This window comes from Aythya marila (genome assembly GCF_965140915.1).
Source record: "Aythya marila genome assembly, chromosome: 2".
Taxonomy (NCBI): domain Eukaryota; kingdom Metazoa; phylum Chordata; class Aves; order Anseriformes; family Anatidae; genus Aythya; species Aythya marila.
Window position 1 is genome coordinate 156,370,437 of NC_139043.1, and position 22,927 is coordinate 156,393,363.

General features: G+C 63.8%; 2 protein-coding genes across 3 annotated transcripts in view; one reads left to right on the plus strand and one right to left on the minus strand.

Moving 5' to 3' along the window:
- Window positions 1–3,364: 3,364 nt before the first annotated feature.
- Window positions 3,365–8,288, plus strand: LOC309875741 (uncharacterized protein; the record flags this gene model as incomplete). Its single annotated transcript, XM_082755414.1, has 10 exons — window positions 3,365–3,381; window positions 4,569–4,627; window positions 4,761–4,811; window positions 4,941–4,979; window positions 5,074–5,109; window positions 5,203–5,483; window positions 6,109–6,153; window positions 6,235–6,441; window positions 7,949–8,001; window positions 8,192–8,288. 10 exons carry the CDS (start codon window positions 3,365–3,367, stop codon window positions 8,286–8,288), a joined length of 885 nt encoding a protein of 294 aa, XP_082611540.1.
- A 535-nt stretch (window positions 8,289–8,823) lies between these two features.
- Window positions 8,824–22,927, minus strand: part of HSF1 (heat shock transcription factor 1) — a 37,480-nt gene continuing 23,376 nt past the window's right edge. The window contains exons 7-13 of one of the 2 annotated variants that reach the window (XM_082754698.1): window positions 21,656–21,752; window positions 18,788–18,924; window positions 17,271–17,504; window positions 12,648–12,753; window positions 12,489–12,554; window positions 10,151–10,220; window positions 8,824–9,592 (exon numbers count right to left, since the gene is read on the minus strand). In XM_082754698.1, the coding sequence (XP_082610824.1) occupies window positions 9,387–9,592; window positions 10,151–10,220; window positions 12,489–12,554; window positions 12,648–12,753; window positions 17,271–17,504; window positions 18,788–18,924; window positions 21,656–21,752 (916 nt within the window). In that variant the 3' untranslated portion in view covers window positions 8,824–9,386. Of the gene's footprint in view, window positions 9,593–10,150; window positions 10,221–12,488; window positions 12,555–12,647; window positions 12,754–17,270; window positions 17,505–18,150; window positions 18,611–18,787; window positions 18,925–21,655; window positions 21,753–22,927 lie in introns of those variants that run through there. The other variant, XM_082754699.1, reaches the window with a different exon arrangement.

Genomic DNA, 22,927 nt, shown 5'->3' on the forward strand with positions numbered 1-22,927 from the left:
GTTCCCAGTGCTCCCATGCCAGGGCTCCCAGTGCTCCCAGTGTCACCAGTGCCTCTATTCCAGTGCTCTCAGTGTCACCAGTGCTCCCAGTGCCCACATCCCACTGCTCCCAGTGCCCCCAGGGCTCCCAGGGCTCCAATCCCAGTACTACCAGTACTACCAGCACTCCTGTCCCAGTGCCCCCAGTGCCACCAGTGTTCCCAGTGCTCCCATCCCAGGCCTCCCAGTGCTCCCAGTGTCTCCAGTGCCTCTATCCCAGTGCTCTCGGTATCACCAGTGCTCCCAGTGCTCCCATCCCAGTGACACTAGTGCTCCCAGTGCCCCCAGGGCTCCTAGTGCTCCCGTCCCAGTGCACCCAGTGCCTCCAGTGTCCCCATCCCAGTGCTCCCAGTGCTTCCATCCCAGTGACACCAGTGCCTCCAGTGCTCCCAGTGCTCCCACTGCTCCCATCCCAGTGCTCCCAGTGCCCCCAGTGCCCCTAGCATGGTCAGGGCAGACACCAGTGCTCCCAGTGCTCTCAGTATTCCCAGTACAAGGCACACGCTCCCAGGGCTCCCAGTACCCCCAGTACAGTCTGTCCCAGGACCACTGCCTCCAGTATTGTCTGGGACACCAGCTCCCAGTGCTCCCAGTGCTCCCAGTCCTCATCCCCAGCTCCACTTCCTTACCCCCATCTCTATAACCACAGCCCCATAACCCCATGCACTGGGTGTTACTGGGGCGGTGCTGGTAAACGGGGCCACAGTGCTTACTGGGGCCATACTGGTCACCAGGGCCGCACTGGTTACTGGGGCTGTACCAGTCACTGGGGCCGTACCAGTTACTGGGCCCATGCCAGGCACTGGTCCCACACTGGCTTACTGGGGCTTACTGGGGCCACCTCAGCTTAATGGGGCCATGGCAGTGACTGGGACCACAGTGCTTACTGGAACTGTACCAGTTACTGGAACTGTACCAGTTACTGGGGCCATACCAGTTACTGGAGCTGTACTAGTTACTGGGGTCGTACCAGTTACTGGGGCCGTACCAGTTACTGAGGCCATCCCAGTTACTAGGGCCATACCTGTTACTGGAGCTGTACAAGTTACTGGGGTCGTACCAGTTACCAGAGCCGTACCAGTTACCAGAGCCGTACCAGTTACTGGGGCCGTACCAGTCACTGGAGCTGTACCAGTTACTGGGGCTGTACTGACTACTGAGGCCATCCCAGTAATCCCAGATTACTGGGGCCACACCTGTTACTGGAGCCTTACAAGTTACTGGGGTCATACCAGTTACCAGAGCACCAGTCACTGGGGCTGTACCAGTTACTGGGGCCATACCAGTCACTGGGGCCATACCTGTTACTGGAGCTGTACCAGTTACTGGGGTTGTACCAGTTACCAGAGCCATACCAGTTACTGGGGCCGTACCAGTTACTGGGGGTGTCCCAGTTCCCCATCACCGCACCAGCTCACCATCACCGTGCCATTTCCCCGGTGCTGTGTGGCCCCAGTGACCCCCAGTGGCCCCCAGTAACCCCCAGTAACACCCAGTGACCCCCAGTGACCCCCAGTGCCCCCCAGTAACCCCCAGTGACCCCAGCACCCCCCAGCCTGGCCCTTTCCCACCCCCCCCGGTGCCATCCCCCCCCCGGTGCCGGTGCCAGGACCGGGTGACGCCGGATGGGGCCACGAGGCCGGAGGGTGCCGGGGTGGTGACAGCGGCGCCTTGTCCCCACGGGGACGGGGACGGGGACGGGGACGGGGCCACCGCGTGCCCCGGGGGTGCTGACCCCAGCCCCGCACCGCCGCCGTCCCCCCCCCGGCCCCGCTGCCCCCCCTGCAACCGGAGCCGGGCGCGCGCCCCCGGCCCCCAGCCCCAGAACCCAGGGGAACAAAAGGGGCTTTGAGCGCTGCCATAAAGGGCCCTTGTTGGGATGTGCGGGGGGAGTGGGGTGGGAGGGGGCCCCGCAGCACCTGGGCGGGGGGGGGAGCTTGGGCGGGGGGAGATGGGGTCCTCACCGCCCTCAGCACCAGGTTAGGGGGGGTCCCCAAGTGGTGTTGGGTTCCCTGATGTGGTTTTGGGGTTCCCAAAGTGGTGCTGGGGGTGCCGGTCATGGTTCTGGGGTTTTGGGGTCCCCAAAGTGATGCTGGGGTTCCTGGTCATGATTTGGGGGCTTTGGGGACCCCAAAGTGGTGCTGGGAGTGTCAGTCGTGGTGCTTGGGTTTTGGTGCTGGGGTTCCTGGTCATGATTTGGGGGTTTTGGGGTCCCCAAAGAGGTGCTGAGGGTCCTGGTCATGGTTCTGGAGTGTTGAGGTCCTCAAAGTGGTGCTGGGAGCCCCAGTGGTGATTCAGGGGTTTTGGGGATCCCCAAAATGGTGCTGGGGGTCCTGTCCATGGTTCTGGGGTTTTGGGGTCCTCAAAGTGATGCAGGGAGTCCCAGCGGTGGTTCAGGGCTTTTGGGGACCCCAAAGTGCTGCTGGGGGTCCTGGTCATTGTTTTGGGGTCCCCAAAGAGGTGCTGGGGGCTCTGGTCATGTCTCTGCATTTTGGGATCTCTGAAGCGATGCTGCGGGTGTCAGCCATGGTGCTTGGGTTTTGGGGTCCCCGAGTAGGTGTGTGTGGGGGGGTCCTGTCCATAGTTTTGGAGTCCCCAAAGTGGTGCTGGGGGTGCTGGTCATTGTTTTGGGATCTCCAAAGAGGTGCTGGGGGTTCTGCTCATGCCTCTGGGTTTTGGGCTCTCCAAAGTGATGCTGCGGGCGTCAGCCGCAGTGCTTGGGTTTTGGGGTCCCCGAGTAGGTGGGGGGGGTCCTGTCCATAGTTTTGACATTTTGGGGACCCCAAAGTGGTTCTGGGGGTCCTGGTCATGGTTTTGGGGTCCCCAAAATGGTGCTGGGGGGCTGGGGGTTCTGGACATGCCTCTGGGTTTTGGGCTCTCCAAAGCGATGCTACGGGCGTCAGCCGCGGCGCTTGTGTTTTGGGGTCCCCAAGGGGGTTCTGGGGGTCCTGCTTCTTGCCTTTTGGGGTCCCCAAGAAGCTGCTGGGTCCCCAGTCACGGTTTGGGGGGGGGTCCGGGCTGTCTCAGCCCCCCCCCCGGTGCCGGCGGCGGCGCCGCAGTGCCGCGCCGCGCCGTGCCGCACCGAGACGCACCGAGGCGCACCGAGGCGCACCAGGACGCACCAAGGCGCACCAGGACGCACCAAGGCGCACCGAGGCGCACCGTGCCGAACCGGGCCGTGCCGTGCCGCACCGACCCGAGCCGTGCCGAGCCGTGCGGGATTGGCTGGCCCGCGGCCACCTGGCTCCTCCCCAGCCCCCTGCGGCTATAACGGGCCGGGCGGCGCCGGTCCCGGTCCCGCAGCGCCGCGCCCCGAGCCGCAGGCATGGCCCAGCCCCGAGGGTGAGCCGGGGGGCGCCGGGGGGCTGCGGATGGTGTGGGGGGGGGAGGCTGGGGGTAGTGCTATGGGGTCGGGGGACATCGCTATGGGTTCTGGGGGCATCACTGGGGGACTGGGAACATCGCTATTGGACTGGGGGCAGCACTACAGGGTCTTGGGGCATCACTGGGAGCATCGCTGTGGGACTGAGGGCAGCGCTATGGGGTCGGGGGCATCACGGGGAGCATCGCTATGGGGTCTGGGGACAGCGCTCGGGGGTCTGGGGGCATTGCTGGGGGCAGCGCTATGGGACTGGGGGCAGCACTATGGGGTCTTAGGGCATCACTGGGGGGACTGGGAACATCGCTAATGGACTGGGGGCAGCGCTATGGGGTCTGGGGACATCACTACAAGGTCTGGGGACATCGCTATGGGGTCTGGAGGCAGTGCTATGGGGACTGGGAGCATTGCTGGGGGGGACTGGGAGCATCGCTATGGGACTGGAGGCAGCGCTCTGCAGACTGGGGGCAGTGCTGGGGGGTCTGGGGACAGTGCTATGGGGTCTGGGGGAAGTGCTGGGGACATCGCTGTGGGGACAGGGAGCATTGCTGGGGGGACTGGGGGCAGTGCTATGGTGTTTGGGGCCAGTGCTATGGGGACTGGGAGCATTGCTGCAGCACTGGGGGGACTGGGGGCAGTGCTATGGGGTCTGGGGACATTGCTGGGGGGGCTCAGGGCAGCACTATGGGGTCTGAGGGCAGTGCTGGGGGCATTGCTATGGGACTGGGGGCAGCTCTATGGGGTCTGGGGACATCGCTATGGGATCTGGGGGCAGCACTGTGGGGTCCGGGGGCAGAACCGGGATTCTGGAAGCATCACTGTGGGGTCTGGGTGCACTGCTACGGGTCTGGAGGCATCGGGGGTGGCCTTGACGGGTCTCTGCACAGCACCAGCCCTGCTGCCCCCCCCCCCCACCCCAGTGCCACCCCCGCCCCATTGCCAGGCTCCCCCCGGCTGGTTGTGGGGTGCCCCCTGCGTTATGGGGGTGGCACCAGCCCTGGGATGGGGACTGCAGCCCCTGCTGCGCCCTGGGGGCTGCGCAGCCCCACCCGGGGACCCCCAATCAGTGGGGTAAGGGTGGGGGGCACTGGGGGTCTGGGGGGTCTGGGGGGGCTGTGGGGGGCATCCCCAACCCATCCCCGCTCCGCAGGGCCCCGGCGCTGGCTGCGGCCGCCGTCCTCCTGCTCCTGAGCATCGCCACAGCCGATGGTAAGGGGCTGGGGGCGCGGGGGGGGGTGCTGGGGGCAGGGGGGCTCCGGGCCCACCGGCAGCCCCAATGGGGTGGGGGGGGGGGGCTCGGGCGGTGTTTGCCCCCGGGGTCTGCCCCGCTGTGTCCCCGCAGAGCCCGCGAGCCCCCTGGACGTGGCCCTGTCTGCAGAAGGACAGACGTCAGGTAGGGCCGGGCTGCCCCCCCCCGGGCCTCAGTTTCCCTCCTGGAAAACAAAAAAAAAAAAAAAAAAAGGGGAGGGGGGGGGTCAGGGTCTGGTGCTGACCCCCCCCCCCCTCTCCTGGTCTCTTGCAGAGCCCGTCAGCCCCGCCAAGCTGGAGGCCTCCGGAGAGAGTGAGGGACCCGCGAGGGGCGGCGGTGGGGGGGGGGGACAAATGGGGGTGTGCGCCCCCAGCCCCCCCCCTTGACGACCCTCTCCTCCCCGCAGGCGACCTCACCACCTCCGCACAGCGCCTGGGACAAGGTCGGGGTGGGGGGCACGGGGTTGGGGGGGGTCACGGGGTGTGGTGGGGTCACCGGGGGGGGGTCACGGTGCTGATGCTCGCCCCTCGCCCAGGCCTGACCGCCGACAGCTTCGAGGGTGCCGGGGGGGCGCAGGCGGCCGTGGTGGCGCTGGGCAGCGACTCGTCCTCCTCCAGCCTCGACGCCCTCAACAGCGGCTCCTTCAGCGCCGACGCCCTCGCCGGGGAGGCCCGGGGCGGTGGGTGCTGGGGGGGTGACGCGGGGACCCCTCACCCTTCACCCCCTGACCCCGTCCCGGCGCTGACCCCGGTGGTCTCTGCCCCCCCGCAGCCCCCGTCGCCGATCTCCCGGCACAGTCCAACGAGTCGGAGGAGGGTGAGGCCGCGTCCGTGCTGGGGGGTCCCGGCTGGAGGAGGGACCCCCTGCTCCCCCATAGCGCCCGAGTGGTCTGGGGGGGGCAGGGGGAGAGGGAAGGGGAAGGGGAATGGGGAGGGGAAGGGGAAAGGGAAAGGGGAAAAAGGGAAGGGGAAAAGGAAAGGGGGAAAAAGGGAAACTGAAAGGGAAAGGGGAAAAAGGGAAGGGGAAAGGGGAAGGGGAAGGGCAGTGGGGAGGGGAAGGAGAATGGGAAAGGGAATGGGAAAGAGAAAAGGGAAAGGGGAAGGGCAGAGGGAAGGGGAAGGGGAAAAAGAAAATGAAAAAGGAATGAAAAATGGGAAAGGGGAAGGGAAAGGGGAAGGGGGAAGGACTGTCCCTGTCTCCTGCTGGTTGGGGCAATCCTTGGGCACCCCGTGAGCTGGGGGTGCCCCCGTTATCCAGGGGTGCCCCCATTACCCAGGGGTGCCCCATTAAGCTGGGGGGGACACACATGAGCTGAGGATGCCCCCACAAGCGGGGAGGGGAGGCAGCGAGGCCGCCCCACTGCCTGGGGTGGGCACAACGCAGCCGGGGGGGGGCTGTGCCAGTGCCTGCCCCCAGCCCCGGCGTCTGCCCCTGCCCGCAGGAATGGACCGAGACCTGGACTCGGAGGAGGCCCTGGCCTCCCAAGGTGACTTTTGGCTGGGGAGGGGGGTCCTGGGGGTGCCACCCACCCGTGACAGGGGGGCTGACGCAGCCGCTGCCTCCCCAGGGGTCTGAGAAGGCCGAGCCTCGACGGAGCTGCCCCCCGGGACGCCGTCCTCTGCTGCGCTTCCCCACCGCCTCCCTCCACGCCCCCCCGGCCTCGCTGCAGCCCCCTCCCCAGCCCCCCCAGCCCACCCCGCTCCCCGCAGGACCCCGGTGCCGCCGGGCACTTGCTGGGGGCGAGGAGCTGGGCTGGGGGTGCCCGGGGAGCGGGGTGGGCGGCGGGGCAGGGGCCGTGGAGGCGGCCGGACCTCTCCACGTGCCCTGGGGGGGCGCAGCGCCCGTGCCCCCTCCTCTCATGTGCTGTGCTCCTCTGCCAATAAAGGTCCCTGCAGCAGCCACCCAGCCCTTCTGCCGGCGCCTTCAATGCCCCATCCCCGGCAGCCCCCCCCCCAAAATGCGCGCCCCCAGCCCTGCCCCACGCTGCCTCTGGATGCCAAGAGTTGGTGCGGGGTCAGAGCACGGTTTGGGGGGGAATTTGGGAAAAGGAACAACCAAGTGAATCCATGGGGGGCCATTCAGCACCTCGGTCCCACCCCTGGGCTGCTGTTAGCAGGAGGTGATGCAGTGCACCAGGGAGCTGCTGCTGTGGGTTCTCCTTGCCCTTTCCCTGAGCCAGACCCGGCTGCACCGGGACCCCCCCACGTCCCCACGGTGCCCCCCTCATCGCCACGCTGCCTGGCTCTGCTGCCAGCCCCGGTTCTTTTGGGTGCCAGGAGCAGTTTGCTCCTCCCCAGCTCCCACACCCCAAAAACCCTTTTGCACCCTGGCTCCATCCACGCTGATTTTTTATGACCTTCGTGCTGCGCTCACAGCGCCGGGGCTCGGCGCGGACACGGCAGGGACCCTGATATCGACACGGGCCCTGGGGGGGGGGGCAGGATGGAGGTGGGCGAGGGGCACCCCAGGCGCTTGGTGCTCCCCACCGGGGTCTGCTCCTGTCACCGGGACTGATGTGATTCACCTGAGGGGCTGCGGACCCCTGGGCCCCTCACCATGGTGCCCCTGACCCCACGGGCACAGCGCGGCCCCTCCGCTGCGCTCGGCGGATCCGGCAGCGGCGGGCGCGAGGGGACGCGGGCGTCTCCCGGGGTGGGTGATGAATGATGGGGGGAAGTTCCCCGTGCTCGGCCCCGCTGGACGTGGCCCTCGTTAGCCGGGATGAGCTCATGGATCCGCCCGCGTCACGCACGATTACTTCGATCATTACGGCCCGGCCGGAGCGAGGGGCTCCCACAGCCCTCGGACCCCGGCGTGCCCCCGGCCAGCCGTGCCCCACACAGGCACCGCCGCTCTCCACCACCCACTCGCCGACCCCAGCAATGCAAACCCTGCACCAAGTGTGGCTGCCTGCAGCAGGCTGCATGGACGGGCCCTGGCAGAGGCACAAAATGGGGCGGAAAAACCAAATCTGCCAAGCGCTGCGCAGGGCACTGCGCACTGCAGCCTCTCACCAGCCCTGAGCCTGCCCGTGTGTCCCGATGAGCTGCGGTGCTGAGCCCCCCCCCAGCTCCCCACCACGTCTGGAAATGGCCACGGCTTTGTTGGCACGACCACGGGTGAGCCGGCTGCGTGGCACGGCTGAGCCCTGGTCCTGCAGGGAGCAGTCGGTCACCCGGATGGCTTTTAGTTCATGAGGCCCTTGGTGCATTCATGCTGCTGGAGACCGAGGGATAATGAGAGTTTGTGGGATCACAAACGGGTCCTGCCGTGAACCCAAGATCCTCTCCTTGTCACAAAACTCCCGCTTCCTGGCACGCTGCAGGTTCGGAAGGTGAGCGTGGCTTCGAGTTTGTGGTGGTGCCGAGTTTGGAGGCGTGGGGGTGGGCAGCCCTGGGGACAACAACCAGCAACGCGCTGAATGAAAGGTGAAGGCTTTGTCGTTGTTCTCATCAAAATGAGGCCTCCTGAAAGGCGTGCACAGTGCCCTGCACTCCTCCGGCACACTGGTGTGGGTCCCGCAGCGCCCTCATCCTCCACGGGCTCAGCTACGGAAACGTCCTGGAAAACTCAGCCCGGGCTTGGCAGGATTCAGGCAAGAAGCCACGGCACGGAGTTTGAACACAGGCACGTGCACTCACTCCTCTGCTGCCGTGGGTGACACCGGCGGCTTCGGCACCGGGCACCGGGATCTCCCGGCACAGCTCGGCAGCTCCGGGCTGTGCAGGGGAACTGGGGGGGCCTTCATCCCATCTGCTTCCCAGAGAGAGGACAAAAATGAAGCTTCCGACCATAGAAAAGCCACCAGGTGACAGAGCATTTGTTTTATATATATTTGTATGTATATATATAGAGAGATATTTATATATATATAGATAGAAGTGGGTTCTTCTTCTCTCATGTAAAAATTCAAAATACAGTTTTTACTATTAACAATCTGAAGTGTAAATGTACAAATTTTTACTGCTAAGCAAAAGGAAAACAAAACCAAAGAAACAAACAAAAAGAAACACACAGAGCAAGAGGAAATAAAAAGAGAAGGGAAAGCCGGGCCCGGGGGGAGCCCGGGGCGCCCGGGGTGTGCGCGCGCGCGCGCGGAGACCCTCGGGGACCAGACCGCGAGGCAGAGACCACAAAGGGATCCAACCCACCGGCGCCAGATTGGCAAACTTTTATTTCTCTTTAAAAACCATCGCGTCCGCCTCTCCGGGGCGAGGAGGGAAGGGGGACACGGGGGTGGAGGAGGAATTCCCTGCCCCTGAGAAGCGACCCCATCCGCACGCCCGGCGAGCGCCGCGCTCCGGGGCGAGGGGCGCCCGCGGCCGTGCCCCCGCGGCTGCCGGGTCCTCGGTGCCCGGCGCGGGGCTCGGCTGCCGCCCGCGGTCGCCCGGCGGCTGCTGCCGGGGCCGCCCGGGCTCTCCCGCTCGCTCAGCGCCGCGCCGGGGCCGGGCACGGCACCGCCGCCGGGGTCTCTGGCACCGCTCGGCCCCCAACGACTGCCGAACTGGAGGAGCGCTGGGTGGCTAGAATCTAAAGCGGGTTTCAAAACACCTCATTAAGCACACACACAAATGAAATCCTCACAGTGCCGGGGGAAGCAAACATGAACCAGAGGGTGTTGAGAGCTGTCAATGTCTGTGCAAAGCAAGGAGGCTGGCGGCTGGATTTCCCTTTCGTGCGCATCCTTTTCTCTTCCTCTCTTTCGCCCTGCCCTCAGCCTTAGGATACCGCAGGGTCCTTGGGTTTGGCCTGCTCAGTCCCGGACAAGAGCGAGATGGTGGGGTCCTCCGCGTACTCGTCTCCGTCGGTGAAGTACGGCCCTTCTCCCAGCTCGAAGAATATGGGCAGGTCTCCGCTCCCCATGTCCACGGCGCTCGAGTCCACCAGGAAGAGGGGCTGGGCCGTGTAGTGCACCAGCTGCTTTCCTGCAAAGAGAGAGGGAGTGTTGGGGGGAAATTCTGCAGGGAGACGGAGCACTGAGACCAGCTGGAGTGCTGCAGGGAGCTGGGGCACTGCGAGGAGTGGGTGCCATGAGCCTGCACCCCCCAAACTCCGTTGTCATCAAGCGAGGATGTGCTCGACGATGCAGCAGAGCCCTCGCTGCCAATGCCAGGGCTCAGGCGAGGGCTTTTGGTGGCACAGCGAGGAGCAGAACCAGGCCTCAGGGGGGCTTCGCTCCCAGCCTGTGCCCTGGGACTTGCTCACCCCGGCTCCAGGTGGCCGGGGGCTTCCCTGCGCCCCCAGACCCCGACAGGAGCTGGAGCAAGCCCCGGCCGGGCACTGAGGTGCTGGGGTTGCTGCTGAGTGGGGAGCAGAACGGTGACAGCCCACACAAAGCCAGAGACAGCCCTCCTCCCCCTCCACCCCTTCTCCTTCCCAGTCCAAGCACTCCCACCTCTCTCAGCCAAACACGCTTTTGGGAGCAGAAATGGTTTTGCCACGGCCCCAGGTCTTGTGAGGGAGGCAAAATGAGCGCCCCGTACCTGTGTCTGCTGTGCTGGCCTCTGTCTCAGTGGGTTTCTGCTGTTCCTGGGAAGAAAGGAGATCCTGAATCTGCAGGGAGAGAAGGTGGGCTGGGTAGCACCCGGCACAGGGTGGGTCCACGCCGACAGAGAGCGCAGTGCTCTCGGCACAGTCACACAAGGAAAGCAGTGGGTTGCAATCCTGAAGCCCCACTAATTCACCCCGACGTGCCCGGAGGCTCACGAGCACCCACGGCTCAGGACATCACCAGCGACCCCATGAAGGATGCAGCCAGTGCCCACCCCGGGTCCCAGGTGCCACCCGCAGAGCTCCTGGGCTGTTGTGCCCGCTGTGCCCGTGGTGTGAAGGCAGGGACAGCAGGGACAGCCCCCAGGGCCTTGGTGAGCCCTTTAGGGAAGGACTCGCTGCTACCAGAGCGCACCAGGGTCCCGGTAAGCTGCAGGTGGAGGTCACATCCCTGCTCCATCTGGTCCCACAGGCACCCCTGGGCTGGGATGGCCGAGGAGGGAGCGTTGGAGGCACAAAAGGGCTGGGAGGGAGCAAAGCTGCCTGCCCCGTGCAAATCCCCAGCACCAGGAGCCGGCAGGCTGGGACCTGTGCCTGCGCTCCTGCAGCAGCGCTCCCACACCTCGTAGCCCTGGGGCTACCACGAGCAGAAGTCTCCCGAGCAGGTGTTTAAGCGTGTACCGAGCATATTCCATCATCACCTGGCAGCCAGCAGCAAGCAGGAGCAGTGCCTGTGAACACGGGGCCTCAAGAGCCCCGTGCCCACAGCCCGTGGGGCTCCCTGTGCCGGCACGGGGCCGCGCGGTGCGACGGCAGCACCAGATGGAGCAGAGCCCTGTGCCACGTTACCAAACGTTCTGGGAGCATCCCAAGGTGCATCCCAAAGGAGGCTTTGCTGCGGGAAGCCGCAGGGTGACGGAGACGTGCTGTGGACAGGGACATCAGAGGGGTGCTGCCCGTGCTCCCCTGTCCCGTGCCACCGCCACCTTCGTGCCCAGGAGCACGCCTGCAGGCCCCCAGAAGAGACCCTAGATTTTGGCTTTCCTGTTTGGAAGACCCTTCAGGGCGTTTCCTGTTCTACTCTTAGGAAATAAGTAAATAAATAAATAAATAAATGAAATTCCTTCTTTTTCAGGTTAATAAAAAACGGAAGGAAGAGGAGGGGGGCAGGAGCCTTGTGCTCACGGCACCACCCGCACAAGGAGAGCCCTCCTGCCTCTGACCTGGACCAGACTCACTCCCCGCCTCCCTGTGCTCCTGGGGTTTATTTCGGGTTCCCTCTGTTTGGTCAGGGAGCTGCTCCACGTCACGGCAGTGCCCGGCCGCGTCCCAGCCCGCAGCCCTGCGCGGCGCTCGGTGCTGAAGACACTCGAGCAGATAAAACGAACAACGCAGCACGGGACGGGGCCTGCCTAGAGAAAAACCTCCCGACGATGTCAGGACGGCAGCAGGAGGGCTTATGGAAACCACATGCGGCTCTCCACGGGCCTCTGCGCACTTCCACGTTCAGGGGGCAGGGCTCGGAGGAGAGGCGGCCGTCTCAGCACCTAATTAACCGAGCGTGAGTGATGAAGTGGCCCCGCTTGCTGTACAGAGCTGGCCGCAGCACTAATTGAATGATTTCCCCCTGGAGGCCCCCAGCCCCACGCGGGGCTCCGCGCTCCCCCTCCCCGCCTCCCTCCTGCGGGCTGGGGATGGCCCCGATGCTTGGAGCTGTCAGAGCCCCCAGGAGCTATCCGAGCCCCCCAGGAGCTGTCAGAGCCCCCAGGAGCTATCCGAGCCCCCCAGGAGCTATCCGAGGCCCCCAGGAGCTATCCGAGCCCCCCAGAGGCTGTCAGAGCCCCCCACGAGCTGTCAGAGCCCCCCAGGAGCTATCCAAGCCCCCCAGGAGCTGTCAGAGCCCCCAGGAGCTATCCAAGCCCCCCAGGAGCTATCCGAGCCCCCCAGGAGCTATCCAAGCCCCCCAGAGGCTGTCAGAGCCCCCCAGGAGCTATCAGAGCCCCCCAGGAGCTGTCCAAGCCCCCCAGGAGCTGTCAGAGCCCCCCAGAGGCTGTCAGAGCCCCCCACGAGCTGTCAGAGCCCCCTAGGAGCTATCCAAGGCCCCCAGGAGCTATCCAAGCCCCCCAGAGGCTGTCAGAGCCCCCCAGGAGCTCTCAGAGCCCCCTGGAGCTATCCGAGCCCCCCAGGAGCTATCCGAGCCCCCCAGAGGCTGTCAGAGCCCCCCACGAGCTCTCAGAGCCCCCTGGAGCTGTCCAAGCCCCGCTGGAGCTGCCCGAGCCCCCCGGGTGCGGAGGGGCTGCCGGCACAGCCGCACAGGGGGGAGCTACTCACACTGGCAAGGCTGCTGTCCAGGTCGGGGAGGTTCATGTCTGTAACCGTCATGGAGGGGCTGAAGAGCTGCCAGAGGAAAGAACGGTGAGGGCAGGGCAGGGGGGGCACGGCCGGGAGCCCCCCGTGCCCCTCCCCGTGCCCCCCGTGCGCGGTACTCACGTCCAGCAGCGCGCTCGTGTCGACGCTGAAGCCGTGCGTGGTCAGCATCGTCTGAAGGTTGTCCAGGTTGGAGTCGATGGTGTCCAGGTGGTCGTTGAGCTCATTCCTGGGCAGGAGAGAGGCGTCGTGCTCAGGGTGCTGGTAACCACCAGCCCCGTGGGCTCGCGGGGGTCCTGGCACGGCTCTGCCTGTCCAGGATGCAGCTTTGGGCCCTTCCTTCAGCCCTGAGGCACGGAGTGTCCCCTCTGCGCCCCAGCTGCTGGATTGTGACAAAGGGCAACAAAACCAACCCCCCTGCAACAGCGTGTTTTGGGGCAGAAGGTGCACGGGGAACGCTGCTGGCAGAAAGCACCTTCACCTCTGGACCGGCACTGGGGAAACTGGTGCTTGCTCAGCAGGAGACGCAGCTCCTGGTGGTGATGGAGAGAACTCAAGCTGCTTTCTGGGGACACAACCTCACCCCGCACCCTGACCTGCGCCCACCCTGCAGGGCTGCACACGCAGCGAGTCCCCCAGGCACTCTCCTGTTCCTGGTTTTTATGCTCAGGCTGCTTCAGGGCCGCAGAGCAGCGGGTGGCATCCCCCTCCTGGTGCTACGATTGGGACCGTTTTGTCACTGCTGCTACGGGCGCAGAGGCTGCAAGGTGAGCTGCCAGAACAAGAGCAGTGCTCGCAGTGCTCCTGGGAACGCTGCCTGGGCTGCAGACACAGCCCTGCCTCGCACACACACGCGGGAGCTGCAGGGATCTGTAACTTTTTCTGGACTAAAATCCACGAGCGCTCAGCAAATAAATGACTTATCCACCTGCGCGCTTTTAAACGACTTCCAAAGTCATTTAAAAGCACCCGAGATGTTTTGGCAGCTTTAAGACGCTTTCGGCGACCCCACAATCAGACTCATCCTGCAGCAAGGCCGGCAAGCACTGCACGGGGTGAGAGCAGAGCCGCTGGGCAACGCGGCAGCTCCGGGGGTGTCTCCTGGTGAGGTGGCACGAGGCGTCTCGCGTGCCGTGCCCTCCCGCCGGCTGTGCCCTGCAGCCCCAGCAGCAGCTGCGTGAAAGCAGCACCTCCAACTCCACAGATCTGCTCCGTGGCTCTGCCTCCGGCCCCGGGATGCTCCCTTCCCCAGCGGGGAGACTTCTTACAAAGCAGGGGGGAGCTGAGCTCTGGGGAGCCCTCGGGGGTCCCCAACCTGGCCCCCCAGCCCCATCCCCAGCCGCTGGCTGCCACCAGGAGCTCGTGGGCGACGCGCTGCCCAGCGCTGAAGGCAAAGCCCTGCGGAGGCACAGAGCTGCTTTTGTTCCCCGCGCTGCTTTTCCTCCCAAACGTCCCCGTTTCTGACAGCACGCCGACGGCGCGGCCTTGCACCGATTATCTCATTTCTGCAGGAAAAAAAAAAAGCAATTCCGGCCCCTGAGCTCTGCCCAGGTCACACGGCGCCTTGTGATGTGTCTGCACCTGGGAGATGGGCCCGGGGTGAGCACAGCAGGGCCCAGGGCCCCAGCAGGCAAATAACGACCGGAGAGCGACAGCTCCAGCAGGGACCCCCTCCGGCAGCCCGCGGGTAGGCAGGACACGCGCTCGGGAACGCTTTGTAGCTGGGGCCAGCTTACATTTCTCCTTTGAATCTCTCTCCACCTTAACTGGAAGCAGTCACGGGCAATACTTCAGACAATTTCTCCCAGGCTTCTGCTCGCAGCCACCGTGGGAGGCAGGAACGGGGCTGGATGGATGCGCCCTGCCGCTGGCTGCTACAGCGCCCCGCTGCGCACTCAGGTTGAACCGTGGGAAGTTTCCTCCTTCTGTCCTTATCACAAAACCAGAGGAGGCCTCCGGAGAATCATTTAAGCCCTGGGCTCCCCCCGCTCTGAAAGTGGGAGCAGTTCGTGGGCAGCGCCCCGTGCTTGGAGCAGCCCGGTCTGCGCTGCCCCGCGGTTGTGCTGCTGCGCTGCCGGGCTGGCAGAACGGGGATTAACGACAAAATGGGGCAGAATGGGGATGAACAACAAAAACACGAAACCGAAACGCCCTGAGAAAGCCCGTGGAGACAGCAGGGTCCCGTATGGCACACCCAGGCTCAGTGAGACGTCTCCCCAAATGCCTCTGATGTGGACCCAGCTCCACGACCTGGTGCATGGCAGCACAGCTTGTGGGGTGCAGCCCTGGTGCCGGTACGGGGTGAGCACACAGAGGGCTGTGGCCCCCAAAACGTGGCGCACGCAGCTCCACGGGGGGGTGGAGGACAACGCCGGGGCCGTGCCACCGAGCATTGAGAGATAAATCCCTTCCCTGCAGAGCCTGAGCTCTCGGTGCAGATGAAATTCCCTCGAACAAAGGGTGTCTTGTAGATTAAATAACAGCCTGTGGGGCGCACAAAGAGGCACTGCACGCCGGGACCTGCGGCCTCACGGGCGGCTCCTCTCCAATAATCTGAGAACAAGAGGAACACGCTGCATGTGATGAAAGGCAGGTATTGCTGAGCCGTCTTGGCAGGCTGTCAGCGCACGGGTCACGGCACGGCGTCCGGGCACCGCTGTCATCCCGCACGGTCCCCGCCGTCAGGGAACACTTCCCTTATTGCCTGCGTCCCAAAAGCAGCGAGCAAACTCCTCGGAATTTAACCGCTGCTGCCCCGCCAGGGCGCCGTGCTGCTGCCTCCCCCCGGGGCAGGGCACGGGGCACGGGCTGGGCTGGATGCTCACAGGACGGGCACACGGGGACCACGTCCGTGGTGCAGTGCAGTGGGGTCTGGTCCACGAGAGCTGGCTGCCAGCGTTTCAATTAGCAAGTCATCCTCCTTTCTGCTCAGCACCGCAGCACAACGCGTGCTCTGGTCACTGCAGCTCCCCCGGGGCACCTCCAGCTTCCAGCGCTGCTCCAGCGGGCGTGGCGCTGCTCCAGAAAAATGGGGAAGGGGCTGAGGGCACGGCAGTGCCACCGTCCTCCTGATGCAGCTCCCGTGCAGCAGGAGCCGTGGCAGCACCACCCCGAGGAACAAAGCTACAGGCAGGGTGCTGAGGCACCAAGCAGGCAGAGGGGAGCAGCGTGGTGCTGCTGGCACGGTGCTGGAGTAGGAGAGCACCCCAAAAAGGGGAAGAGCACTGAAGAAGGGGAAGCACAGCCCCTTCTTGTAACCAGCCCTTGGAAACTCTCCAGGACGAAGCGTGGAGCTCGCTCTCTGCAGGAGCAAGGGGCAAACGTCTTCTGTGTCCTTTGCCTGCCTCTGCGTAGTCTGCAGGAGTGCTCAATAATTCAGGAACACTCGGCAGCGCTTTTATTTCATTTTTATTACCCTTTAAACGGCGAGTTTCGGCTTCTGAAGCTGCATAATGTAACCGAGCTGCAAAATAAAGCCTGCCTCTTTTTAAGGACAGTTGGTATCGCCGAGACGGATTGCCGTGGGTCTATAAATAGGCAAAGATATAGACAAAAAAACCTCCCACAGGGCCGGGAGGAAGGAGCGAGCGGGCGTTTCCTGACTGCGAGGTGTGATGCAGCAAACGCGGCTCCCTGTGTGCTGCCAGCAGGCTCCAGGCAGCCCCCAGCTGCCCCCGTGCGACCCTGCAGGAAGGGGGCTTCTTCCTCAGCCCTCTGCCTCCTCCTGTGGTGCCACGACACCACAGCCTTTTGGCTACGGGAGCTCTCTGCTGCCTTCTAGGTCCTCCAAACTACCTGCGCCTTCCCCAGGCTGCTTTTATGGACAGCCTGCCCCGGCGTGCAGAGGGGAGACCTTAATTCCAGCACTCCTTTTCCCCCAGCACACCGGCTGAGTGGGAAGGGGCTGAGATCTGAGCAGCAGCAAGATCCCAGCGTGGTGCTGGAAGGGGTTCCTGGTGGTCTGACAGGCACAGGCAGCTCCCAGCTCTCCACCCCGACTCCTGCAGCTCCCATGCGAGCGCTGCGTGGTGACGAAGATGTCAGACCACGAGCTGACCCCCAGGACAAAGCCCCCACCAGCCTTCAGCCCAGCCCAGCCGGGCTCTGATGCAAGCTGTGAGCAGAGCCCGAGTGGGAGGATGCGACTAGGGCTGGGTGGCGAGCTGCAGGTTGGGGCAAAACTTCCCCTACTGACCTGGGGGCAGCAGGGTCGGGGCAGCCTCCCGGTTCCGAGCCTCCCCTGCAGGCAAAAAGCCCCGGGGAGAAGCTTCCAGCAAGCGGTGGGGGAAGGCGCCCGTGGTGTCTGCGTGCCCGTCAGCTGCCTTCGGGCTGCGAGCACAAAGCAGGAGCTTCCAAAAAGCTCCAAAGCAGGAGGATGTGCGGGGCCCGAGACAAAACACAGCTGATCCCACAGTGACTCATTTCTGCGCCGCAGGAGCGGAGTTTGAGCGAGCCCCAATTTAGCACAGGCATTTTTATCCATTCTTATTTTGGCAGCCACGTGGCCCCTTGCAGCAGCATCAGGTCCCTGCGTTGGGGGTGTAAAGCCCTGCACGGGGTCAGGAGGTGGGCTACTACCCCCAACACCACGGGGAGAGGACAAAATATCTGCCCCGGCAGAGCCACGGGGGAGCTCCCTGCACAAACGACCACGTCTGCCCCCCGAGCTGCGGGCTGCTGGCATCTGCAAAGCCCAGCAGCCCAGAGCAGTGGGGTTTGGAGGTGAAACAGGAGAGCAGCACTTACTTGTCGAGGCAGGCAACGCTGAGGCACTTTTCCTGGGGCTGAGGCTGTGTGGTGCTGTTGCCAGCGGCAGCGGTCGTGGTGCTGGGTTCGTTCTCCTGCAGGATGGAGTCGATGAACGTGGAGGGAGACAGAGGAGTTTCGACAGCAGGAGGGTTCCCTGGGCTGGCCTCCTCTATCTTGGGGCTGCGGGAGGGACTGGGGGGCTCTTCTTTGATCCGGACCACGGGACTACTCCTGGGGGAAGGAAAGAGAGCGGGTGAGGATCCGGCACCGACGCAGGATCGGTTCCTGAGATCTGCTCCCACACAACAGGATAAAAATCCTCACGTCTGCTGCTGCCTTCCTTGTGTACAAAGCCTCTGGAGCCAGCTACAAAGATGAGGTTGAGAGAGCACCCAAATATGCTGTCACCACTGCCCCAGAGCCTTCTGATGGCAGTGACCCCTTTGTGCCAGCCCAGCCTGGGCTCTGCCCTTAGCCAAAGCACCCGGGCATTTGCAGAGGTTCTGTTTTTGTGGGAAGGGAAGGGAAGGTGGCCCCTTTGGTCAGCCCTAATCCTGCAGATGGGAGCCCTTCCCCACCCCAGCTCGCTGATTTGGGGCGGCAGAGGCTCAATTAGTCCTCGTGGCAAGGACAGCAGCTACAAAAGAAGGGGGAAAGGGCCCATTAAGCCAACATATGGTCTATTTTGAAGAGCGAGAGCTCCTGGCAGAGGGTGTTCAGGCAATAAATGGCATTTGTGGGTGATTCAGCACCCCAGGGGAAGCGCCGATGCCAGGAATAACCTATTAAAGGGGAAGCAAAAAGGCGACCACAAGGTGCTAAAGAAAGATGGGCCCGGGGGGGCTCAGATCAAGAGCCTCCGAGTGGGGCTGCGGGGTGTGAGGGCTGAACGGCCGCACTGATGGAGCTCAGGAGGCTTCCAGCAGTACCCAGAGGTGGTGGCAGAGGCACACGAGGCTGACTATGAGCCACAGGACCTGCAGCACTCGCCTCTTGGGGCCTGTGGACCTGAAGCAGGTGAAGGGCACAAGGAGAAGGGCTGCTGGCTGCCCTCAACGTGCTGCAGATCCTCAGCTGCTGCACCTGAGCTGCTGGGGATGGACCTGGCATCGTTACTCCCAATTATTTTTTGTTCTCTGTGTCTCCTCCTCTGCGCAGCAGTCTGTAAGGGCAGGGCAAAGCCACCCCAGCTCCCAGGAGGCTGGTAATTCCACCTGACGGGGCTGACACACCGCTGAAGGTCTGTTTCTTGGGGACTGGGACCCCTCCGGGGCTTGCTCACGCTGGGCAGGGAGGCAAAGGAGCAAACGTTGGCTGAGTGCAGGATTAGAGCTGATCTGGAGAAATAAAAGGCTGCTGAGCCGGCAGTGTCCTGCTCCGATTTTGGCTGTCACCCCCGGGGGATTGCAGCCTCTGCCACGAGATATCAGCTGTACTGATACCCTACAGCTCAGCCCACCGGGTAACACTCCCCACGAAGCCAACGTGAGGCTGCAGGAGAGCAGCAGCGTTACCTTTCGTCAAGGCTGCCGCTGGGAGATGCTGAAGGGCTGGACTGGGCGAGCTCCGTCACGTCGGAGATGATGGGGCCAGAGTTGGCTGAAGAATCCGGGGAATAGAGGTTGGAGCCGCTATAGGCTGGGGAAGAAGCCTGAAAGGACAAAGCACAGCGGCTGTGGGGTGGAGCACAAGGCACAAAGCAGACAGCGACCCACGGGGGCTCAACACAAAACGCATCGCCCACCCCACGCACTGCTGGAGGCACACGTCGGGCCTCTGTCCCCTGAACTCTTCCTGGAAACGGTGAAATTTCAAAAGTAACAATATTGGATGCTTTCCCTGGATGATTCAACACTTGGACGCGGAGCAGCTCTGCGTCTCACCCTTCCCCTCCCACTCTGAGCCTTTCTTTTATGCTCAAAGGAAAGCCGAAGTTCTCAGGACCTAGAGATGAACGAAATTCAAGGTGTGAGGAACACAAGACTCCCCGCTGGCTGGGGACCCGGGGTCGGGTCCCACGAGTGGCACAGCACCAGGCCACCCACGCCAGCCGTCCTGGTGCAAAACCACTCTGCAATTTCCACTCAAATCGGGGCCGTGGCAGCGTCAGCATCCAGTGCTCGTGCTGGCAGGCGGCTCTGACAAACCGCCCGGCGATCGCTCCTCGCCCCTGAGCTGGAAGCCACGAACACTTGGGGCTGCGAGGAGCCGGCCACACGGGTTTCTCATAACGAGCAGAGCCCTGAGATACCTGGAGGAGCTCCCAGAGGCTCTGCGCAACGCTCGGCGCGCGGGGGGAACGAAGGCACTTCTAAAGCTGAGCTCACAGCGCTGGACGGGAGCTGGAAGGGGAACAGAGCCCTCGCACGGGGTGGTCTGGCAGCAGGAGAGCTCTTTAACGGGGCTGAGATATTTTGATATTTTGGGTCTCGGCTAAAAAGCTGATCGGATCAGCCGGGCACAGCAGGGCGCTGCGTGTCGGGAGCTGGTGGTCTGAATGCGCTGCCCCTGGAAGCAGGGACAGCCTTTATTTTGCTGCAAGCAGCCCATGAGGGCACCCGGCCGCTCTCCCAGCTGTAAAGCCTCGCTCCCGAACCGCAGCCCTGCCAGAAATTCAGTGCGAAGAACCTCGAAAAGGAGGTTCTTGGAAAAAGCCTTGGAAAAGGAACGGCAGCTGCTTCCCATGCAGGGGGCAGATGGGAAGAGAGCCCCGAACCTGGGTGGCGCTAGGAGATGAGTAACGTGAAAACACCCACGTTGAGACGGGATGGAAGGGACCAGCACAGGCCAGAGGTGGTGAAAAGCAAACAGGGAGCAAACACCAGCAAGAGGCAGGGCAGCTCCTGCATCCACGGCACCGCGCGGCATCAAAGCAGGGTTCACACCGCGTCCTGGCAGCGCTCCTGTGGCATTGTGGCAGGGTCTGTGGGGTGCCAGGGTCTGTAAGGTATCACAACAGGGTCTGTGGGGTGTCACAGCAGGGTCTGTGTGGTGTCACAGCAGGGTCTGTGGGGTGCCAGGGTCTGCGCAGTGTCACAGCAGGGTTTGTGCAGTGTCAGGGTTTGTTCAAAGTCACAGCAAGGTCTGTGCGGTGCCAGGCTTTGTGCAGTGTCACGGCAGGTTTTGTGCAGTGTCAGGGTTTGTGCAGCATCATGGCAGGGTTTGTGCAGTGTCATAGCAGGGTCTGTGTGGTGCCAGGGTCTGCACAGCGTCACGGCAAGGTTTGTGCAGTGTCACAGCAGGGTTTGTGCAGTGTCACGGCAGGCTTTGTGCAGTGTCAGGCTTTGTGCAGCGTCACGGCAGGGTTTGCTGCAGGCACGCTGCAGCTGCCAGGTCCGAGGGAAACGCCAGCCCCGTTGACCCACCTCCCTCCAGCACACCAGGAGGACACAGGGCAGGAGCAAGAAGCCCGCAGCTCGTCCCAGCGAGGACTCGGGGCCAGCTCTGAGGGGTGTGGGAGAGGAGCAGCACCCCAAAAGCTGCACGGATGATGGGAGAGCAAAGCCAACACCTCGGGGCTCACCGGGGTCCAGCAGCAGTTTGTAGGGCAGCCCAGAGCACGCGGACAGACTCCTGCTGTGCAGCCACGTCGCCGTGCCCCCCGAGGCTGCGTGCTGCTGGGGCTGGGTGCCCTTCAGCCACCGCAGCGTGGCCAGGGCTGGAGCAACACCCTCTGTGTGACGGGGTGCCACACAGCTCTGCTTTGATGGGTGCTGTTCCTGCGAGGGCTGCCTGGCTTTGTTTGGTGTCCCCCACCTCGCCCCCGGGTCACAGCTCAGCTCTGGTCACGGGGACCCTGCTGCTGCTGCTGCTGCTGTCCCTGCCTGGCTCCCACCCTGTCTGGCAGCAGGCTGCTTGCAGGGAGTACCGCTAATTGCACACGGCCACGTTAATTAGCCAATAGCAGCAATTGCTCAGCAAGGGCCGGCTGACATCGGGTGCATTTTGTGACAGACCAAAGCAAAGCTCGAGCCAGCAGACGTCAGCTGAGCGATGCTGCCCTGAAACCCCCCTCAGCTGCTGGATGAATTCAGACAACCCTTGCTGGGTCTGCGACCAAACGCGTGGCCCCTCACGAGAGGCAGCAGGTTCTGAGCTCAGGGGTTGATGCCCCGTGCCCCTTGGCATTTGGGTAACACCCTTAACAAAATGCTCAAACCCCTGCTGAGCCCTGAGGGGTGAGGCAGTGGGGCTGGCAGATCCGGGTGGCTCTTCCCAACCGAGCTGGCAGCTCGCTCCCTGCTAGCTGGGGCAGATCAGAGCCCCGTGGAGGTGCCGTGCTGCACGAAGCAGAGCAGCCACGAGCAGACGTGGTGCACGGGTGAGACCTCCCCGGGAAGCCGTGTCCCCACGTCCCCGTCCCGGGCGCGCGGTGCACTTACTGCGTACGGGGACGAGCCGTGGACGTGCTCCAGGGAGTACTGGCGACTGTATTTCGGCATGGAATGTGCTGAACTGCTGTCGTTCAACATCAGGGGGCTGCAAAAGAATCCCAAAACACCACAGGGGTCACCGCGCTGCCAGCCCCAGCCTCCAGCACCACCCGGCCCCAGCCTAGCCCACCCCCAGCCCCACGATGTGCGCACCCCGCGGGGTCTGGGCACCCTGGGGTGGCCAGCTCTGGGCAGGAGGCCCAGCGACACGCAGCCAGCCCCCACGGGCAGCCCCTCGGCTGGCTTTGCAAGCCTGTGGAGCAGAAATGCAAAGCCTCAGGGCTCGGAGAGCCCCCGTGAAGCCCTCGGTCCCCTCCTCTGTGGGGTTTCTGGCGCTCAGCTGCGGCACGAGCACCGCTGCGGCCCCGTTCTGTACCCGAGCGCTGCGGAGAGACGCTCCCCGTACGGGATAAATCACTGGGGCACGTCTCGGACAGGATGGCAGGACGAGGCACTACCTTCATTAATAACAATCGAGCCTGCTGCGGCGGTGCCTGCCATATGGCACGGCTGGGCACCGCTCGCACACAAAGGGGCAGCCCCACAGCCAGCCGGGCAGCTCGGGGCCAGGGGCAGGGGCAGCACGGGGGGCCTGCCCCTTCCTATGGGACACCAGGTGGGTGAGGAGGTGGGTGAGGAGCCCGTCCACGGGACGGGACCAAATGGGGCTGTTGCGGTGGTGTCGGAGGAGAGCCAACAGGAGAAGCATCTCTACAAGCTCTTAGGACGTAGCTGCGCTGCTGGGGTGAAATTGTGATCCTGGGACAAAACCCGTAACGACTGCCTGGCCCAGAGCAACCAACCCAGCGATGTTCTCAACCTCTTGGGGCACTTCAGTGCTGGACAGGCCTCCAGTGCAACTAGCGAGGGGCAGAATAATCCACGGCACGTCTGAGGACGGGCTTGATTACTCTGTGGAGATGTCAGCAGCCTCTGACAGCAGGAGGCTGGCCCTGGTGGCCCTGTGGGGTAAGGCCCAGAACGCCGTGGCAGTGCCAAGGCACCGCTGTGCGTGCTGCCCTTTCACAGAGCGCAGGGGTTGGGGACAAAGTGTGTTCTGCATGGGCTGATGTGGCCTGGCTCGCAAACCCTTCCTGGCGTCAGTCGCATCGCAGTGTTAGCTGGTTCTGGCCGGAGCAAGAACTTGAGGCTCACATGATCCCAATGACCGCTGTCCAGTCCTACCCCACTGGCAAGGCTGCTACAGAAGGCAGAGATCTG